The following is a 17,924-nucleotide window of genomic DNA, read 5'->3' as shown; positions in this document are numbered from 1 at the left end:
CTATACAACCATCTAGTCTGGATCAATACCACTCTTGGCAACCTCCTCTCTGAGCTAACCTAGAAGCAATGATTTTACCCTTCGTGTCACAGGTTTTAGAAGCAAAGGTAACACTAACCCAGACCTTCTGGTATTCCTACTCTTTAAAAAAAGATCATTTAAAATATAAGTTGTTCCTAAAACTGAAGGAAAAGACGTAAATCATTAGAAGGGGTTGTTTTCACTGAGGACTTGCTATTCTTTAAATTTCAGATTCAAGGATTGAATATCTTAGAGCAGAAGCTCTCAATCTCGATTCCAAGCCGTGAACCCTGATGTTATGAAGTTTTACATGTTTTATGTAACAAGTGCATTTTTCCAAAGAAAGTTCCCTTCAGATCTTCGAGAAAGGAAAAGGATAGTCATATACCACAATCCCAACTTTATACTGAGTAGTCCAAGGAGGTGATGGACACACGGTGAGTCTACACGCCCAGGAGGCACGAGGAGCCCTCACTCACTGCTGATGGGACTGCACGATGACACAGCAGCTGTGGCAGCCAGTTTGACAGCTTCTTACCAAACCAACCATGCCCTTAGCACTCGATCCAGCCAATCACACTGCTTCATATTTACCCAAATGAGCTGAAAATTTGTGACCATACTAAAACCAACACACAAATGTTTATAGCAGCTTCATTTATAACTGCCAAAACTTATGAGCAACCCAGATGTCCTTCAACAGTGAATAAACAAATTGTGACACATCCATAAAATGGAATATAAAGGGCACCTGGGTGGCTCAGCTGGTTAAGCATCTATCTGCCTTGGGCTCAGGTCGTGATCCCGGGGTCCTGGGATGGAGTCTCACATCAGACTCCCTGCTCAGCAGGAGAGTCTGCTTCTCCCTCTGCCTCTGCTCCTCCCCCTGCTCGCTCTCTCTCTCTCTCAAATGAATAAATAAAATCTTTTAAAAAATGGAATATTATTCAGCACTAAAATGAACTATCGGGCCATGAAGACACAGAGGAACTGTAAATGCATGTTGTTAAGTGAAAGCCAATCCACTGCATGCTGTATGATTCCAACTGTATGACATTCTGGAAAAGGCAAAACAATGGAGACGGTGAAAGATCAGTGGGGGCCCGGGGTTTGGGGCAGGGGGGGAGAAATAAACTGATGGAGCATAGAGGATTTTTAGGGTAGTGAAAAAACAATTCTCTTTGATCCTATAATGGTAGATACATGTCATTATACATTTGTTAGAACCCACAGAATGTACAACACTAAAAGTTAACCCTAATGTCAACTATGGACTTCAGTTATTAATAATGTATCAATATGGGCTAACCAATAGTAACAAATGTACCACACTAAGACGTTAATAATAGGGAAAAGTGGCCTGAGGGTAAGGCTGGGGTGTGAGAGGTTATATGGGGACTCTGTATTTTCTAGCCACTTTTTCTATAAAACTAAAACTGCTGTAAAAAAAAAAAAAAAAGTCTATTTTTTTTTTAAGTCTAGGAAAGAGGAACAGACAGGAATTAGGGGATGTCTCTGAACAGACACCTAAGAGTTGGAACCATTCTTTCTTCCATAACTTTAATATTTGGGGCTGTTCTCACAAGAAAATGTGTATTTTTCTTGGAGAAACTGTGCAATTGCTTATTTCAAAGTCTCAAAAAAGGTTAAAAATGCAGTAATAAGAGGAGACATTTTCTTTTCCTCAAAATATGCAAGAAAGTTGTCCAGATGGACAGAAAATGAGACAAATGAGCACCATGTACTATCACAGTCATCAGAAACTGAAGCAAAGGAGGAAATGCATCACGGAGGTCGTGAAACATCACAGAGGAAAGTCAATAAGGTCAGAAATCCACGTCCATGATATCCTACAAGGTCAAAAAATAAATCCTTCCTTCCTTAAAATAACCAAAATGTGACTAGGGGCTACTCTTCTAGCGAGTTCAAATGATTAGCAAGGTGTCCCACCACCCTCCCCAGTGGCAACTCATTCCTTTCTACAGGTGATTTAATTTTACAAACGCTCATTAGTCAGAGAGACAAGTCTGAGGAAAATGATGGGGAATCCAGTTGGATAGCATCACTTTGCAGTTAAAAATTAACTTGCTTATAGGGGCGCCTGGGTGGCTCAGTAGGTTAAGCGGCTGCCTTCGGCTCAGGTCATGATCCCGGGGTCCTGGGATGGAGCCCCATGTCCAGCTCCCTGCTCAGCGGAGAGCCTGCTTCTCCCTCTGCCTCTGCCTGCCACTCTGCCTACTTGTGCTCTCTGTCAGATAAATAAAATCTTTAAAAAAAAAAAAAATTAACTTGCTTATAAAAAAATCAATCTGCAGTGTCAGGGGCGCCTGGGTGGCTCAGTCGTTAAGCGTCTGCCTTCGGCTCAGGTCGTGATCCCAGGGTCCTGGGATCGAGCCCTGTATCGGGCTCCCTGCTCGGCGAGAAGTCTGCTTCTCCCTCTCCCACTCCCCCTGCTTGGGTTCCCTCTCTCGCTGTGTCTCTCTCTATCAAATAAATAAATAAAATCTTTAAAAAAAAAAAATCAATCTACAGAGTCAGAAGTCAGGATGGTGTGTCCCCGGGGGCAATACCGAGGTGGGGGGTAGTGGGCGGAGATTCTGAGGAGCTGGAAATGCCTTTTTTTTTTTTTTTTAAAGATTTTATTTATTTATTTGAGAAAGAGAGAATGAGAGACAGAGAGCACGGGAGGGAAGAGGGTCAGAGGGAGAAGCAGACTCCCCGCTGAGCAGGAAGCCTGATGTGGGACTCGATCCCGGGACCTGAGCCGAAGGCAGTCGCCCAACCAACTGAGCCACCCAGGTGCCCGGAAATGCTCTATTTCTTAATCTTCATGCTGGCTGGCTACACAGGAGCATTCATCTTATAAAAATTCACTGAAACACACACACCACTAATTTGTGTGCTTTTCTCCTGTTATTTCATTTAAACAAATGCAAAACAACTGATTGCCTGTTAAAGGTAACAAAGCCAATTCTGCCACACGCTTCTTGACTTATTTCTAGGAGAAGGCCTACGAATTGGACGTAAGAGTGACTGGAAACTGAATTTCCAACACTGACTGATGAATACCAGAATGCTGAGAATCTGCAGTCTTTGGAAGATACTACTTAAAATGGCAATGCTCACTTGGACACTACTAGAATTCTAACATCTTTTTACAACGTTATAATCAAATCTTATAGCAATTAATTTTAAAGCCATGGAAAATCCAGCTAAGTTGATATTCTTCAAAAAGTGGAGGGAAAAACAGCTCCTCTATTAATCTTACAACTTGTGAAAAATCATCTTCTTTAATCATTACTGACCCCCACTGAGTATGAATCGACTTGATTTATCCATTCACTATTAATTCAGCCATTCCCTGAAATACTCTCATTCTGAAGAAGAGAGTTGGACTTTTGAGGCATTTCCCTTACTAGCCCTACTTGGGCTGGAAAGCACCAAAGGGGACCGACCACCGGACCCCATGGGCCGCCTGCACAGTTGCACAGTGAGATATGCTTGAAGATCATGCGTTTCATAAGGTCATCAATTAAACAGTGGCTCTGAAGTGTCATGAGTCCCTGACAAAAGGGTTAACAGGCCCCCAGGCTCATCTGGCACCAAGTTCTCTCAGCGTGCTCAAAGTCAGCCCGCACGTGGCAGCAACAACCTCCAGTGACACGTACACGGCCATTACAGATTTCTGCTCTTCATGTCCTGTGTAGTCTGCCCTTCTTTCTCTGCATTAAGCATTTATTTACAAAAACCCTGATTATGTATGCTTTAACTAAGTAATCATGTACCATTAATTTCAATTGTAATTACATTTGTCTTATGAAGATATGCCCTTGGAGAGTTCTTCAGAAATAAACTACCCTCCAGGAAAACTGTACAAAAGAAAGTCTTAACCTTTCTGTTTACAAAAGGGCTCCTGACACTGCAAAGCCACCTTTTTCTTTATAATCTTTTTAAAAGGTATGATTTTCAAACACATTAGCAGGTGCTGCTACCTAGAAAGAAACTTGGTTTATAAAATGTTTTCTAAGAACCAAGAATGGTCATTGAAAATAATTCAATGAAACCCTCAAGCCATTAGAAGAGATCCATGTCAAATTTTATCATTTAAGGAAGAGCCGCACTTATGATGATGGAGGACAAAGAGCTGGCTTTTCACACCCAGTGTCCCTTTCCTTTGGTCTTTAAGCCAACTGAGTTACAGAGCCTTCTAGAACAACACATAGGGGTCCCAAGATATTAACTGCATGCATTTAAAAACAAAAACAAACAAAAACCTGTGTTGTGTCATCACTTTTCTCTAAAGTCTCTTTTCCATAATGCACTGGATATCTAAAAATTTAGGTCAAAGAGAATCTCAGAATCACATCCATTAGGAATTTCTAATTGCTGAAGAACACTTTATTACCTATGCTGAGTCATCGCACTGTTTTGGGATGGCTACACAGTGCTGTCTAAATAAAATGCACATTAGGGGAGGAATGTGCATCTCCTAAGCTTGCCGCAAAGATGTTCCCCAAAGTGGCTTGATAACACTCGACTAGCAAGTGGACCGGCATCGTGGAAAAAGGCCCCAGCCTCCACGGTAAATGCATTAACAGTCAGAAGCAAACCGTCTATCCATTTATGAATTCCAAGTACAAATCACACTAAGTTTTTCTGAGTACTGTGTCCTCAGAACTCTAAAGATCCTTCAAGAAAAAACAAAGTAGCCTGTCTCAAGTCGATTCAGAAGAAAACAAGAAAATGTAAAGGCAACTGGAAATTGTGAAAATTACATTCTAAGCTACTTATGAAATTGAAAAACCTTCCCATGCTTTTCTCCTCCGAACATGTGTCACTCCTGCCAGAAAACAGGTCACGGGCCTACGTGTACAGTCCTGCACCCACTGAGGAGGCGGAGAGAACTCCCCATCCAGAGCTGCCAGCCCTCGATTTGCGTAATAGACTCCTCTGCAGGACCCCTGCCGCTCTCCTCCCCGCAAAAAAAGATATATATTCTTTGTTCTGATGTGCTTTCCTCCCTACAAAAGTGCCAGGAAACATTAGAAAGTGCCCCTCGGCTGAAGCGGACATGAAATCTGTGATGAGCTCGTTAAAGATTCCTAATGAACACAGTACAGCCATTCCAGTACACACAGCGTGGTTTCCCTGAGCTACACGGCATCTACATGCAAGGACAAGAGCGAGTTTCCAGAACACCGACGAGCCTGGCTTTGGTTTTGTATTTTGTTTTCATATTTAGGTTTGATATACAGTTCTAAGTAGATAACATCATCTCCATCCCTTTCCAACACTGAGGAAGAAGGCAAGAACTACCAATGACCAAGTTCACGTACGAAATGCTGTCTCCGCCCACTGCCACACTTTGGGGCTGGGACCCCAAGCAGGAAGGGGCTGGGCAGAAGCTTCCCGTGGAGCAGAGGAGTGCTCGGGGACCAAAGTCCACATCTTCCGTCTCCTGGGCTGAGGGCTCTTTTCACTCTGCAATTCCTTTCGCTCATTCCAAAATATTTTTTAAGGCAGGACTTTTCTGGGTTAGTTGCATTCACCGTGAAATCCAAGACCTGGTGGAAGTCTGCTGTCTGACCTGACCCCTGCCCAGGGCTGCTAAGCCTAAACCAAGAGGAACTCGGGGCCACTTCCTCTGAGCTGTGGCAGCTCTGGTTTGCTATTTTTCATACATACCATCTCACAGGTAAGCTGCTTAGCTCTGCTTTCAGTCTAGCAATTAGAAACTCGTACTTTACCTGAACCTCTTCAAAAATAGTTGCTTGCTCCTGATTAGTTAATGTCGTCAGGTGCTTCTGGAGTTCTAGTTTGGTTTTGGAAGAATTCATTCCTATTAAGAAAAAAAGAGACATGAAAACACTCTATGGAGAAGTTACAAGGCAGAGTAAAACTTCCGTATTCGTGCTTTTTACGTCCTTACCCACCTACTCCAGGCTTCTGAAGTTTTCCGGACATTCTACTCAGTAAAATATGGTTCATGATGGCAATGATGACAACTAACATGTTTTAGTCGAGCCCTCATTCGCCAGGCACGGTCTTATAAACATTAGGCCTGCCTCATTTAATACTGAGAACAGTCAATGAAGACGCTCCAGTTATCCCCATTTTGCAGTTAAGGAAACCGAGACCCAGAAAGCTGATGTGATCTCCAAAGACCACCATGCTGGACCCCACCTCAGGTCTGCACAGTTCCGAATTTTTCTTTCTCCATCATTCCGTGTTAGAACACCTCATACAATCGGAACACTGTCCTCAGAAAATAGATTCTCATGAGTATTTACATATAAACTTGACAACTCAAGGAAAAACAACTACTGCTCCATTTGAAACATGTTTCTCTTCCACAGTAGGCTCCTCCGCATAAAACTCATTCATGTGGCTAACAATCTCCCTTTTATCACCACTTGCATTAATAGTCTTAAGCCCATCTAATTACCATTACAGAGGATTGCGAGGAAAAGTTAGAAAGTCACAATCTTAGTGCCAATGAGAAGCTGATACTCTGGAAAGTTGTTTCTCCACACAAATATGGCTTAGATCCTGCTTTGCCTTTTCTTGGTGCCGGAGATAAATGTTACACATGCTGAGAAGATTTAGAATGAAAGGATTTGCTGACCGAACTACCGTGGGAAAACTGCCACCGCTGAGTACTTTTATTCCAAAGGCAGCCCTCACCTCACCCACCTGCTGCAGCTCCCTCCCCATTCCCCCCTCCCCCCAGCTGAGGAGGCTGGGTGCCTAGGCAGGTGCTTGGCCAAGGCTCTGCCCCGGAGGACACTGTGAATACATCTACACAGCTAAGGATGGCCAGGAGGGGACACCTCTGAAGTCTGGAACCAGGACTTGGAAATCAAGCCTCTGTTTTTACACAGGTGTTTGCTGAGGTCTAGAGAAGCCGGGTGATGGGGCGCCTGGGTGGCTCAGTCGTTAAGCGTCTGCCTTCGGCTCAGGTCATGATCCCGGGGTCCTGGGATCAAGTCCCGCATCGGGCTCTCTGCTCAGCGGGAAGCCTGCTTCTCCCTCTCCCACTCCCCCTGCTTGTGTTCCCTCTCTTGCTGTGTCTCTCTCTGTCAAATAAATAAAATCTTAAAAAGAAAAAAAAAGAAGCCGGGTGACTTGTCAAAAGTCAGGAGGCCGATCAGCAGCCAAGCCCGCCACAGAGCTGCTGCCTCCCCACCCCCACCCCACCCCAGGGCGGCCGGATGCAGAGCCGCCACCCTGCTCACAGCTCTGATGGAAGCCGCACCCCTCCTCAAACTGCAGGGGCTACCTCAGCTTCCGGGATGTCCCTCCTCCCAGCAGCAGCCCCCCCTTAGTTTTTGCCAAGAAAATCCTATAAAAATAGAAGCCAGTACTTCTGAAGTGACGGCTGTGCCACTATGTGCATCATCTCAATCCTCACAACAGTCCCTGAGTGGGCACCATCTTTAGTAATTCCAACGTATGAATGAAGAAACTGAGGCACGGGCAAAGTCCAGCATTTTGTCCGAGGTCATCGGCTAAGTGAGGGACAGTCAGGCTCTACACCATGCCCGTCTACCTCCGCGGACGGCTCGTGAACTCCCCACTGCCTCCTCCACCCACAAGTGGCCTCAGTCCTAAAGTGAATGCGGAGGCGGACGAAGTGCAGAAAAGACAGATGGGTTTTGTCAGACGCCGTTCAGGGACTCTTCCAGCAAGCTGGCAGGTCATACAAGCCAGGGAAACAGAGAGATGGTTTTACTGCACTAACTACTTAAATGTTGAATCAAAATAGTGTTTAAATTTACGAGTAAAATGAACAGTCATCGTTAACCAAAAGGCCTCTCCGCAGGTCTCTGACACAATGTGACAAGCATCCTGTTTTGGACATACGTGATTGTCTGACGAGACACTCACATGTGGAGAACCGCCAAGCTCTAAGACAAGTCTGACCAACTGCACAACAGACTAACAGTGTAACAGAACAACTGCACAACAAACAGTGTAACAGAACAACTGCACAACAGACTAACAGTGTAACAGAACAACTGCACAACAGACTAACAGTATAACAGACCAACTGCACAACAGACTAACAGTGTAACAGAACAACTGCACAACAGACTAACAGTGTAACAGAACAACTGCACAACAGACTAACAGTGTAACAGAACAACTGCACAACAGACTAACAGTGTAACAGAACAACTGCACAACAGACTAAGAGTATAACAGAACAACTGCACAACAGACTAACAGTGTAACAGAACAACTGCACAACAGACTAACAGTGTAACAGAACAACTGCACAACAGACTAACAGTATAACAGACCAACTGCACAACAGACTAACAGTGTAACAGAACAACTACACAACAGACTAACAGTGTAACAGAACAACTGCACAACAGACTAAGAGTATAACAGACCAACTGCACAACAGACTAAGAGTATAACAGAACAACTGCACAACAGACTAACAGTATAACAGACCAACTGCACAACAGACTAACAGTGTAACAGAACAACTGCACAACAGACTAAGAGTATAACAGAACAACTGCACAACAGACTAACAGTATAACAGACCAACTGCACAACAGACTAACAGTATAACAGACCAACTGCACAACAGACTAACAGTATAACAGACCAACTGCACAACAGACTAACAGTGTAACAGAACAACTGCACAACAGACTAACAGTGTAACAGAACAACTGCACAACAGACTAACAGTATAACAGACCAACTGCACAACAGACTAACAGTGTAACAGAACAACTGCACAACAGACTAAGAGTATAACAGACCAACTGCACAACAGACTAAGAGTATAACAGAACAACTGCACAACAGACTAACAGTATAACAGACCAACTGCACAACAGACTAACAGTGTAACAGAACAACTGCACAACAGACTAAGAGTATAACAGAACAACTGCACAACAGACTAACAATATAACAGACCAACTGCACAACAGACTAACAGTATAACAGACCAACTGCACAACAGACTAACAGTGTAACAGAACAACTGCACAACAGACTAACAGTGTAACAGAACAACTGCACAACAGACTAACAGTGTAACAGAACAACTGCACAACAGACTAACAGTATAACAGAACAACTGCACAACAGACTAACAGTGTAACAGAACAACTACACAACAGACTAACAGTGTAACAGAACAACTGCACAACAGACTAACAGTATAACAGACCAACTGCACAACAGACTAACAGTGTAACAGAACAACTGCACAACAGACTAACAGTGTAACAGAACAACTGCACAGCAGACCACTCATACACCTCTAACAATCAGGCCACAGTACAGACTACTCTGCATACTCAGCAGGTATGAGGAGATCCTTGCCGGCAGGATGCCTCACCTCAGGAGGTCCCTGCTGCCCCACCTCAAACAGGAGGTGAGGTTTCTGAGCCCCCTCGGCCCCCGTGCCTGGCTCCCCGCTCCACGTTCACAGCGAACCTTCCACGTGGCTTCTCAGCAAGGTCAGCCACTGCTGGCTGGCTGCTGCAGCAAGAAGGCGGCACCCCCACGTGATGCCAAAAGGCTTTACAGGGGGAAGGGGTGCAAGGAACAACAGAGAAAAAGGTAACCAGAGTGAAGCGCGTTCCCCAACTACAACCCCTTTAGCCCGGCTGTTAGTGAGGCCACTCACACTGTTAGTGCAGAAAAGGCTCTTATTAAGGGAGCTCTGATGAACAGCTTTGCTCTACCAGAGGCAAATTTACTTAGACCACAAAAGGAAAACTCAGTTCAACTCTTTTTCCTTTTTTTTTTTTTTTAAAGATTTTATTTATTAATTTGAGAGAGAATGAGATAGAGAGAGAGCATGAGAGGGGGGAGGGTCAGAGGGAGAAGCAGACTCCCTGCCGAGCAGGGAGCCCGATGCGGGACTCGATCCCGGGACTCCAGGATCATGACCTGAGCTGAAGGCAGTTGCTTAACCAACTGAGCCACCCAGGCGCCCCTCTTTTTCCTTTTTAGTGAACATATAATTCATTCTAGTAATTCCCAAAATGCTCTGCTCAACTTTAAAATAAGCAAAATGCTAAATAAAGCACTGGAGGAGCTGTTCAGAGTTCAAATTCAGACCCAAGCAAAGCTGCACGTCTTATATGTTGTGAGTGGCATGTCCAACGTGATCGGTGGGTAGAGTGTATGTACTTTTTTATAAATCCTAGGGCATAACCCGACTATATCAATTGATTAAGAAAGCAGTCTTTAAGTCTTCCTTTTTGTGGCCATGTCACTGGTCCTCTCCCCAGTGTATGGAGATCCTGGCCAGGGCGTGACTTCCCATTAGAGCTACTCTTATGGGAACATACAACGAGCTTTCATAAACTGCTTCACTCTACTTATGAGGAATGCACTACAGCAAAGAGCAAGGGCCTCAAAGTGTTCGTAAAACTAGCATCACCCCAACAAAGGACACATCTCCCCTACTACGGATGCCTGTAATACTGTGCCCTCTATACTTAAGAAATGCTTCCCATCAGGCAGGCAAAACACCAGCCTTCTAATTGTGCTATCAAGAATGTTTCTACATTAGGGCGCCTGGGTGGCTCAGTTGGTTAAGCGACTGCCTTCGGCTCAGGTCATGATCCTGGAGTCCCTGGATCGAGTCCCACATCGGGCTCCCTGCTCAGCGGGGAGTCTGCTTCTCCCTCTGACCCTCCCCCCTCTCATGTGCTTGCTCTCTCATTCTCTCTCTCTCAAATAATAAATAAATCTTTAAAAAAAAAAAAAAAAAAAAAAAGAATGTTTCTACATTAGCAGAGCTTTCTGCTTTGCTTGGGTTTTATCAGGTAAAAAGATGAATTAAATAATAATTCCAAAATACAGCAGCGAAATCCCTACCCTGACTGAACTTTTCAGCTCTCACTTTCTGAAAGCTAAGCCAGACCACAGAAAGATTTATCAAGTAGAACTCTGGAATCCTTCCAGTCCTGCAGATCACGGTCTGCTTTATCTTCAAGGCCAACATTGTCGTTGGCTTCTTAATAAGCTCTTAGGGGACAATTCTGTCATCGTTTCCCTTATCTTGACAACCACGAAGGGAAGGGTTAGTGATCCTTTCAGATGAGATCTCTAGGTAAAGCTCAACTTTTCTCCTTTCCAGCTGTATTCTGTATAATGTCAGCAAACAGTAACAACTAGGGAAGCACAGTTGAAAATATTAATCATTCTGATCCATTTTAAAGAGCACTATAATGCCAGCAAATGAGCTTTTGAAACTTAAGGTGATAATTGTCAATTTAGCTCATTTAAAAAGGGAAATCAGATACCACTGCACACCCATTAGGATGGTTATCATTAATAAAAAAAAAAAAAAGGAAGAGCGAAAGTAACACGCGTTGGCCAGGATGTGGAGAAATAGGAACACTTGTGCACTGCTAATGGGAATGTAAAATGGTGTGGCCACTGTGGAAAATATAATGGCAGTCCCTCAAAAAATGTAACACATAATTACCATATGATCCAGCAATTCTACTTCTGGGTATATTCCCAAAGGAACTGAAAACAGGAACATGAAGATACTGTACACCGACTTTACAGCAACATCATTCCCAACAGCCAAAAGGTGCAAACAATTCAAACGTCTATGGACAGATGACTAGACACGATGGTACAGACACACAAGGGGATACTAGTCTGCCTTAAAACAGAATGAAATTCATGCTACAACATGAATAAACCTAGGAGATGTTATGCTAAATAAGCCAGTCACAAAAGGACAAAAGCTGCATGATTCCACTTAGATGAGGTACCTGGAGCCCGTCACGCTCACAGAGACAGAAGCAGAGTGGTGGCTGCCAGGGGCCGGGGCAGGGGGCCTGGGGAGTTACGGCTTAATGACTTTCAGTTTGGAAAGATTAAAAAGCTCCAGAGATGGATGGCGGTGGTGGCCTCAAAACAACGTGAATGTACTTCACGCCACTGAACTGTCCACTTTAAAAAGGTTAAAATGGTCAATTTCATATGATGTGTACTTTTACCACAATTATGAAAAAAGGGAAATGAAATCTAAATAGTATAGAGTTTTTCTCTACCCAAGTAGAGCTTATTAGAAGTATTCTAGGGACTGGGAAATGATCAAATCTGGTTTGGGGTTTTTTTGGTTTTTGTTTGTTTGTAACATGGGTTGTTCAAATCCTGTGACTCCCCTCAGAATCACACACAACATTTTAGAAATCCTCTTATAAACGGAAAAAAATGTAAACCCAAAGAGAGAGAGAGGAATGAACCCCTTCAGTATCGGGTTCCCTCAGAGGATCATCATGGCGGGTTTACCCTGGTTCTCTTCCTCTCGCCCCCCACCTCCCCTGCAGGCCCAGAAATGGAGCATCTCCCCTCCCACCTGAAGAAGATTCCCCACCCTCGTTCAGGAGGGGTCTCCTCCTTTCTATTCTGACCCACCGGGGCCCCGTGGCTCTGGATTTGCTCAAACCTCCCCAGCTGTGCAAAGCTGGGTCAGCTGGCTCTTCTCCCAGCACGGCCTCCTCCTGGGGAGCGGCTCTGAGGGCTGGTAACAGGGAGGGCCTTCCCACACGGGCAGACTCCTGGACTCACACACTAGTCTCTCCCTAGACTTCACGAGTCCTTGATGTACTTATCCCTGAAGTGTACAAATCAACAATCCTCTTTCCTCCCACATGTGAAAGCACCTAGCACAGTGCCTAGTACATCTTAAGTGCTCAATAAATAGTAGCTGCAAATGATCACATTTACCGCGGTTTCTCCCTACACCACATTTCTAGACACTATAGTCAACTCTCAGTCCCTTTTACTCTTTCCCTGTGACTCAGCTGCAACCTGTCTTCCGCCCCCTTCACTCCGTGAACACTGTTCTGGCAGGGGTTACCGATAACCTTGGACCTGACACCTGGTGGAGATTCTGCAGCTCTGACCTTAGCAGATCTCTTCACAGCAACCAACAGGGCTGACCTGACCACTCACAACCTGGATAAATGCTAGGCGGCTGGATTTATAGTTTCTATTTCTCTACTCCACGACCCTTAGAGTGGCGATGGTAGACGGGGGCATGGCAGTTCATTTTCAAACCCTGAGCACCTAGCACAATAGCTCAGCAAGATACAGAAGACACCCCCCACATGCTGGAAGTTCATCTATGATCCCTGTGACTAACAGGAGCCTCTCAAGGAACGCAGAGCGCCTCGGTTTTCCTAGAGGTGGGCCGCTACTCACCCTCTATCCGCTCACAGAGCTTGTGCAGGCCCTGCAGGGGGCAGCCCTCACACAGCTGGGCAGGTGCCTTTGCTGTCTGCTGCACGGCAGCCACGGTGAATGCCTGCTTCAGGGTCATCATGATTTCATCAACCTGATCGGAGAGAAGACACAGGGCAGCCAGCAAAATGCCCATTTAAGACAAGCGGGGCTGAGATTTCAGGACTCTGCAAAGACTTAGCATTTTAAGATTTTGGGGTGGGGGAGACTATTAATCACCAACGGACAGATAATAATCATCATAATAACTGCTAGGATTACAGTCTGAGAAACACTACCTAGATGCTCAAAGCTCATAAAGGAGAAAAGGTAAAAAATAAAAACAAATTCAATACTCATGAAAAAGCCAACTCCTCTGCATCATACGTCCAAAATGACGTATTTTAAGGCTAGGCCAAGGGTAAACGGGAGCATGTTCCTCACAAACAACGAAAATGGAGGACACATACCCAAATAAGGCTTGCATGTGTACTAGCTAGTTATTAAATAGTCATGGCAGATAATTAAAGCCAAATAACGACAAGTCGATGAAGCTCTACGGTTTGCGAAGGAAAGAAAAATCAGTGAGGTTGACATTGCACGTAAGTACGTCTTGCAGGTAAGAGCTGCTTAGTCTCACTTACCAGAGCTTCATTGGTGCACTGAAACACGTAACAGACGAAATGAAAGCCTCCGCCCCCTGAAGACTCTCGGCAGATAAACCCAAAGTGGTCCACGTGTCTGATACCCTGTTGAAGGCGGGGAAGAGAGGGAGGAGCGTTGAGCCGTATCCGAGTCACGAGTGCCAGAAGGCAACAAGACTGAGGCAGCAGTCTTCTAGAGCACTCAAATTATTTCCCAGATTCTTCTGAGGTACAGTTGATACTGAATGTTACATGAGTTTCAGGTGTACAACACGTCTGTACGTCATGCCGTGCCGTGCTCACCCCCAGTGTAGCTCCCATCTACCACCAAGCAATGCTATTACAATACCGCTCACTGTATTCCCAGCACCGTGACCGTTCATCCCTGTGACTTGGGCATTCCGTACCTGGAAGCCTGCACACCTCCCACCCCTCTCCCCTCTGGCAACTGTCAGTTTGTTCTCTATTTGGGTCTGTTTCTGCTTTTTTTTCTTCATCTTTCTTGAACTTATTTCACTTAGCATAATGCCCTCTAGGTCCATCCATGTTGTCCCAAATGGCAAGATCTCCAACCTTTTGATGGCTGAGTAATATTCCATTGGGTATATATACATACCACATCTTCCTCAGCCATTCCTTTATGGACACTTGGATTTCTTCCATATCTTAGCTATTGTAAATAAGGCTGCAGTAAAAACACGGATGCATATATCTTTTTGAATTAGTGCTTTTGTTTTCTTTGGGTAAATAGCCAGTAGTGGAATTACCAGATCATATGGTAGTTCTATTTTTAATGTTTTGAGGAACCTCCATGCTGTTCTCCACAGTGCCTGCTCTGGTTTGCATCCCCACCAGCAGTGCACCAAGGGTTCCTTTCTCTCCACATCCTTGCCAGCGATAGCTCACTGTGATTTTGATTTGTATTTCCCTGATGGTAAGTGATGTTGAGCATCTTTCCATGTGTTCTCTTGGCCATCTACATGACTTCTTTGGAAAAATGCCTATTCAGGTCCTCTGCCCATTTTTTAATTAGATTATTTGGTTTTTTGGTGTTGAGTTGTGTAAGTTCTTTTCCTATTTTGGATATTAACTCTTCATGGGGTATATCATTTGCAGATATCTTTTCTCACTCAGTAAGCTGCTTTTTAATTTCGTTGTTGGTTTCCTTCTCTGTGCAAAAGCTTTTTATTTTGTTTTAATCCCAATAGTTTATTTTGGCTGTTGTTTCTCTTGCCTGAGGAGATATCTGGAAAATTCTGCAATAGCCAATGTCAAAGAAGTTACTGCCTGTGTTTTAAGGAGTTTTGTGCTTTCATGTTCCACACATTTAGGACTTGAATCCAGTTTGAGTTTATCTCTGTGTACAGCATAAGCAAGTGGTCCAGTGTCATTCTTTTATGTAGCTGTCCAGTTTTCCCAGGGCCACTGTTGAAGAGACAGTCTTTTCCCCATTGTATACTCTTGCCTCCTTTGTCATAGATTGACCATACAATCGTGGGTTTATTTCTGGGCTATTCTGTTTCACTGATCCATGTGTCTATTTTTGTGCCAGTAGCATACTGTTTTGATTACTACAACTTTGTAGTATATAATCTGGGATTGTGATCTCCAGTTTTGTTGTTCTCAGGATTGCTTTGGCTTTTTGGGGTCTTTTGTGGTTCCACACGATTTTCTCAGATATTTTAAATATCTAAAAACATCTCTCAAATATGAAGATTAACATCATTCTACTAAAATATTATTCTGATTACCCCCATAATATAAGAACTGAAAAGCAGGATTTTTTTTTTTAATTTTTTTTATTGTTATGTTAATCCCCTACATTACATCATTAGTTTTAGATATAGTGTTCCATGATTCATTGTTTGTGGAAAAGCAGGATTTTTAATGTTCATTTCAGTAATAAAAGGAAATACCGAAAAGTGGACACAGAAAAATGAGAACTTTTCCTAGGTACTAAAGAATAAAAAATTACTTTGAAAATCAAAAGTAGACAAAAGATTATTGAAGAAACACAACTATATACACACAAGCACACACACACGCAAACACAGACACAGAGGTTAAAAAAAAAAAAAGATTTAAAACCCATTTATACTCTCCTACAAGAACAAACAGGTAAGTACTGAGGTACACTGGTATGAAGAATGAGTCAAGAATTATACACACAAAGAGCAGAGAAGCTTTTAAATGTAAGCTATTGAGGCCAAGGCTGTACACCATAGCTTCCTAAGAACTCTTCTCAATAAATACGTAAACTTGTTTTGGAAGTATCAGCTAAGAGGCACCGTGATGCAGATAAGACACAGCCCATAAATATTAATACATGAGCGTCTCCAGAAAGCCCCAGCACGCAGGGATACAAGTGCCAGTAACTTGAAACTCAGGTCATCACGTACATTCGTAAGCTACACCCTTCAGGAAATAATAAAACTGTTACATGAAAAAGCAAACCTTAAACATTAACATTTCAATAGAAATAGCAAAGCGAGATTAAATTCCGTGGATCATCTCACTTTCAGGTTGAACATTTTCCAATAAACGGGCAATCATGGACAGATTCTGGCATCTCAATCCATGTTCTCGCACAGCAAGGTAAGCACCTGCTAGACATTCGTTCTCCGGGGAACAGGATTTGGAAAAATTTATTTTGTAAATGGTTCCCTAATCAACTATAAAAGGAGCATTCTTTATTTTCACATTTTGGGAAATGGATTCAAAAGGGATTTTTTTTAATGTAGATCATGTTACAAATCAGCAATGAGATTTTCATTACATCTTATTAATTATGAGAACATGGAAGCGAGGAAGTAAGAAGTCAGAGTTTTAAAATACAGCCAAACAATAACTTTAAGTGATCTCCTATTTTTTGCTAGGAAGACCCTGAGTACAATTGACATAGCTCACTATAACTGATTCTCCAAAATCTCTCTATGAAACACACCTTGGGAGATTATCAAGAAAGAACTCAAGTAGACACTGTATTCTGAGGAAAGCATCCTTAAAGAGATTCACTATTTTAAGAAAGAATAATGACTCGTACCCAAAAAGAAGTTAAGAACTTTTATAAAGTAGAAATGAGCATCTATTTAAAAATATTTGTATATATGAATGTATATATAAGACATGTACGCAGACCCACACAGACACACCTGGAATTTGTGACTACAAAACATTACCACCAATAACTGAAAAAAGAAAAGTACATCTATTTTCTCCAGTAGATTACTGTTGCTAATAGCGACCTTAATTTCAAAATTATCCGTATATTCTGCCTTAATATACCAAATCAAAAGAGAAATGCCAAGATTGCAAATCAAGTATACCTAGAAGGCATACATCTTGTGACCTTTTAGCACTTCTGTTGAATAACAGATAGAAGAATTCATTAAAAATTCAAATGCAAATGAGGCAATAACCCATCTCCATTTACCTGAGAGCAAAAGGATATCTCCTTAAAATTTTTCTCCAATGCTATTTTTTTGGTGTCAGGACTGATGAGGTAAACTTCAGATTGGCCAATCTTAAAAGACAAAAAAAGAAACTAGTTTTTTCATGAAAGTTGAATTCAATTTTATTAAACAAACATTCTCATTCTGTGACCTATGAAAATATAGAACCAAAGGGACAAGCTCCTTTAAGATTCTGACAATTTCACTGTGGACAATCACGTCCAGAGGCTTCGGTTTACCCTACAGATTTCAGGTAGCACAGGACACCTGCTAGTACGTTCACCCACGTAAGACAGCAGGCTTCTTTGAGATCAAAGAACCAAATATCCAAAAGTTAACAACAAAACCACAGATGCCACATCTCCCCTTTATAAGGATATAAAAAGTAAAGTTTCCAGAAAATAAAAGCTCTCCTTTTGAAACTTCCAAAACACTTTCTATTAACTGTTTTACTGAAAAGTCTTTTAAAATTATTGTTAAAATAACCTACCATCTGTTGAGTAGCTAACTGTGTGGTAAGCATTCAAATACTACTCACCTCTTAAAGTCAGAGCATTAGCATAGTTAACACTGCCTT

General features: G+C 42.9%; 1 protein-coding gene across 6 annotated transcripts in view; it reads right to left on the bottom strand.

Moving 5' to 3' along the window:
* Positions 1–17,924, bottom strand: part of TBC1D1 (TBC1 domain family member 1) — a 226,314-nt gene that overhangs the window by 97,512 nt on the left and 110,878 nt on the right. For all 6 annotated transcript variants that reach the window (XM_078068498.1, XM_078068495.1, XM_036076054.2 and 3 more), the window contains 4 exons: positions 17,329–17,418; positions 13,896–14,000; positions 13,234–13,366; positions 5,769–5,860 (listed from right to left, as the gene is read on the bottom strand). In XM_078068498.1, coding sequence (XP_077924624.1) covers positions 5,769–5,860; positions 13,234–13,366; positions 13,896–14,000; positions 17,329–17,418 — 420 coding nt within the window. The remainder of the gene's footprint in view (positions 1–5,768; positions 5,861–13,233; positions 13,367–13,895; positions 14,001–17,328; positions 17,419–17,924) is intronic.

This window comes from Halichoerus grypus, chromosome 3, assembly GCF_964656455.1.
Source record: "Halichoerus grypus chromosome 3, mHalGry1.hap1.1, whole genome shotgun sequence".
Taxonomy (NCBI): Eukaryota; Metazoa; Chordata; class Mammalia; order Carnivora; family Phocidae; genus Halichoerus; species Halichoerus grypus.
This window is presented reverse-complemented; position numbering and strand designations above follow the sequence as displayed.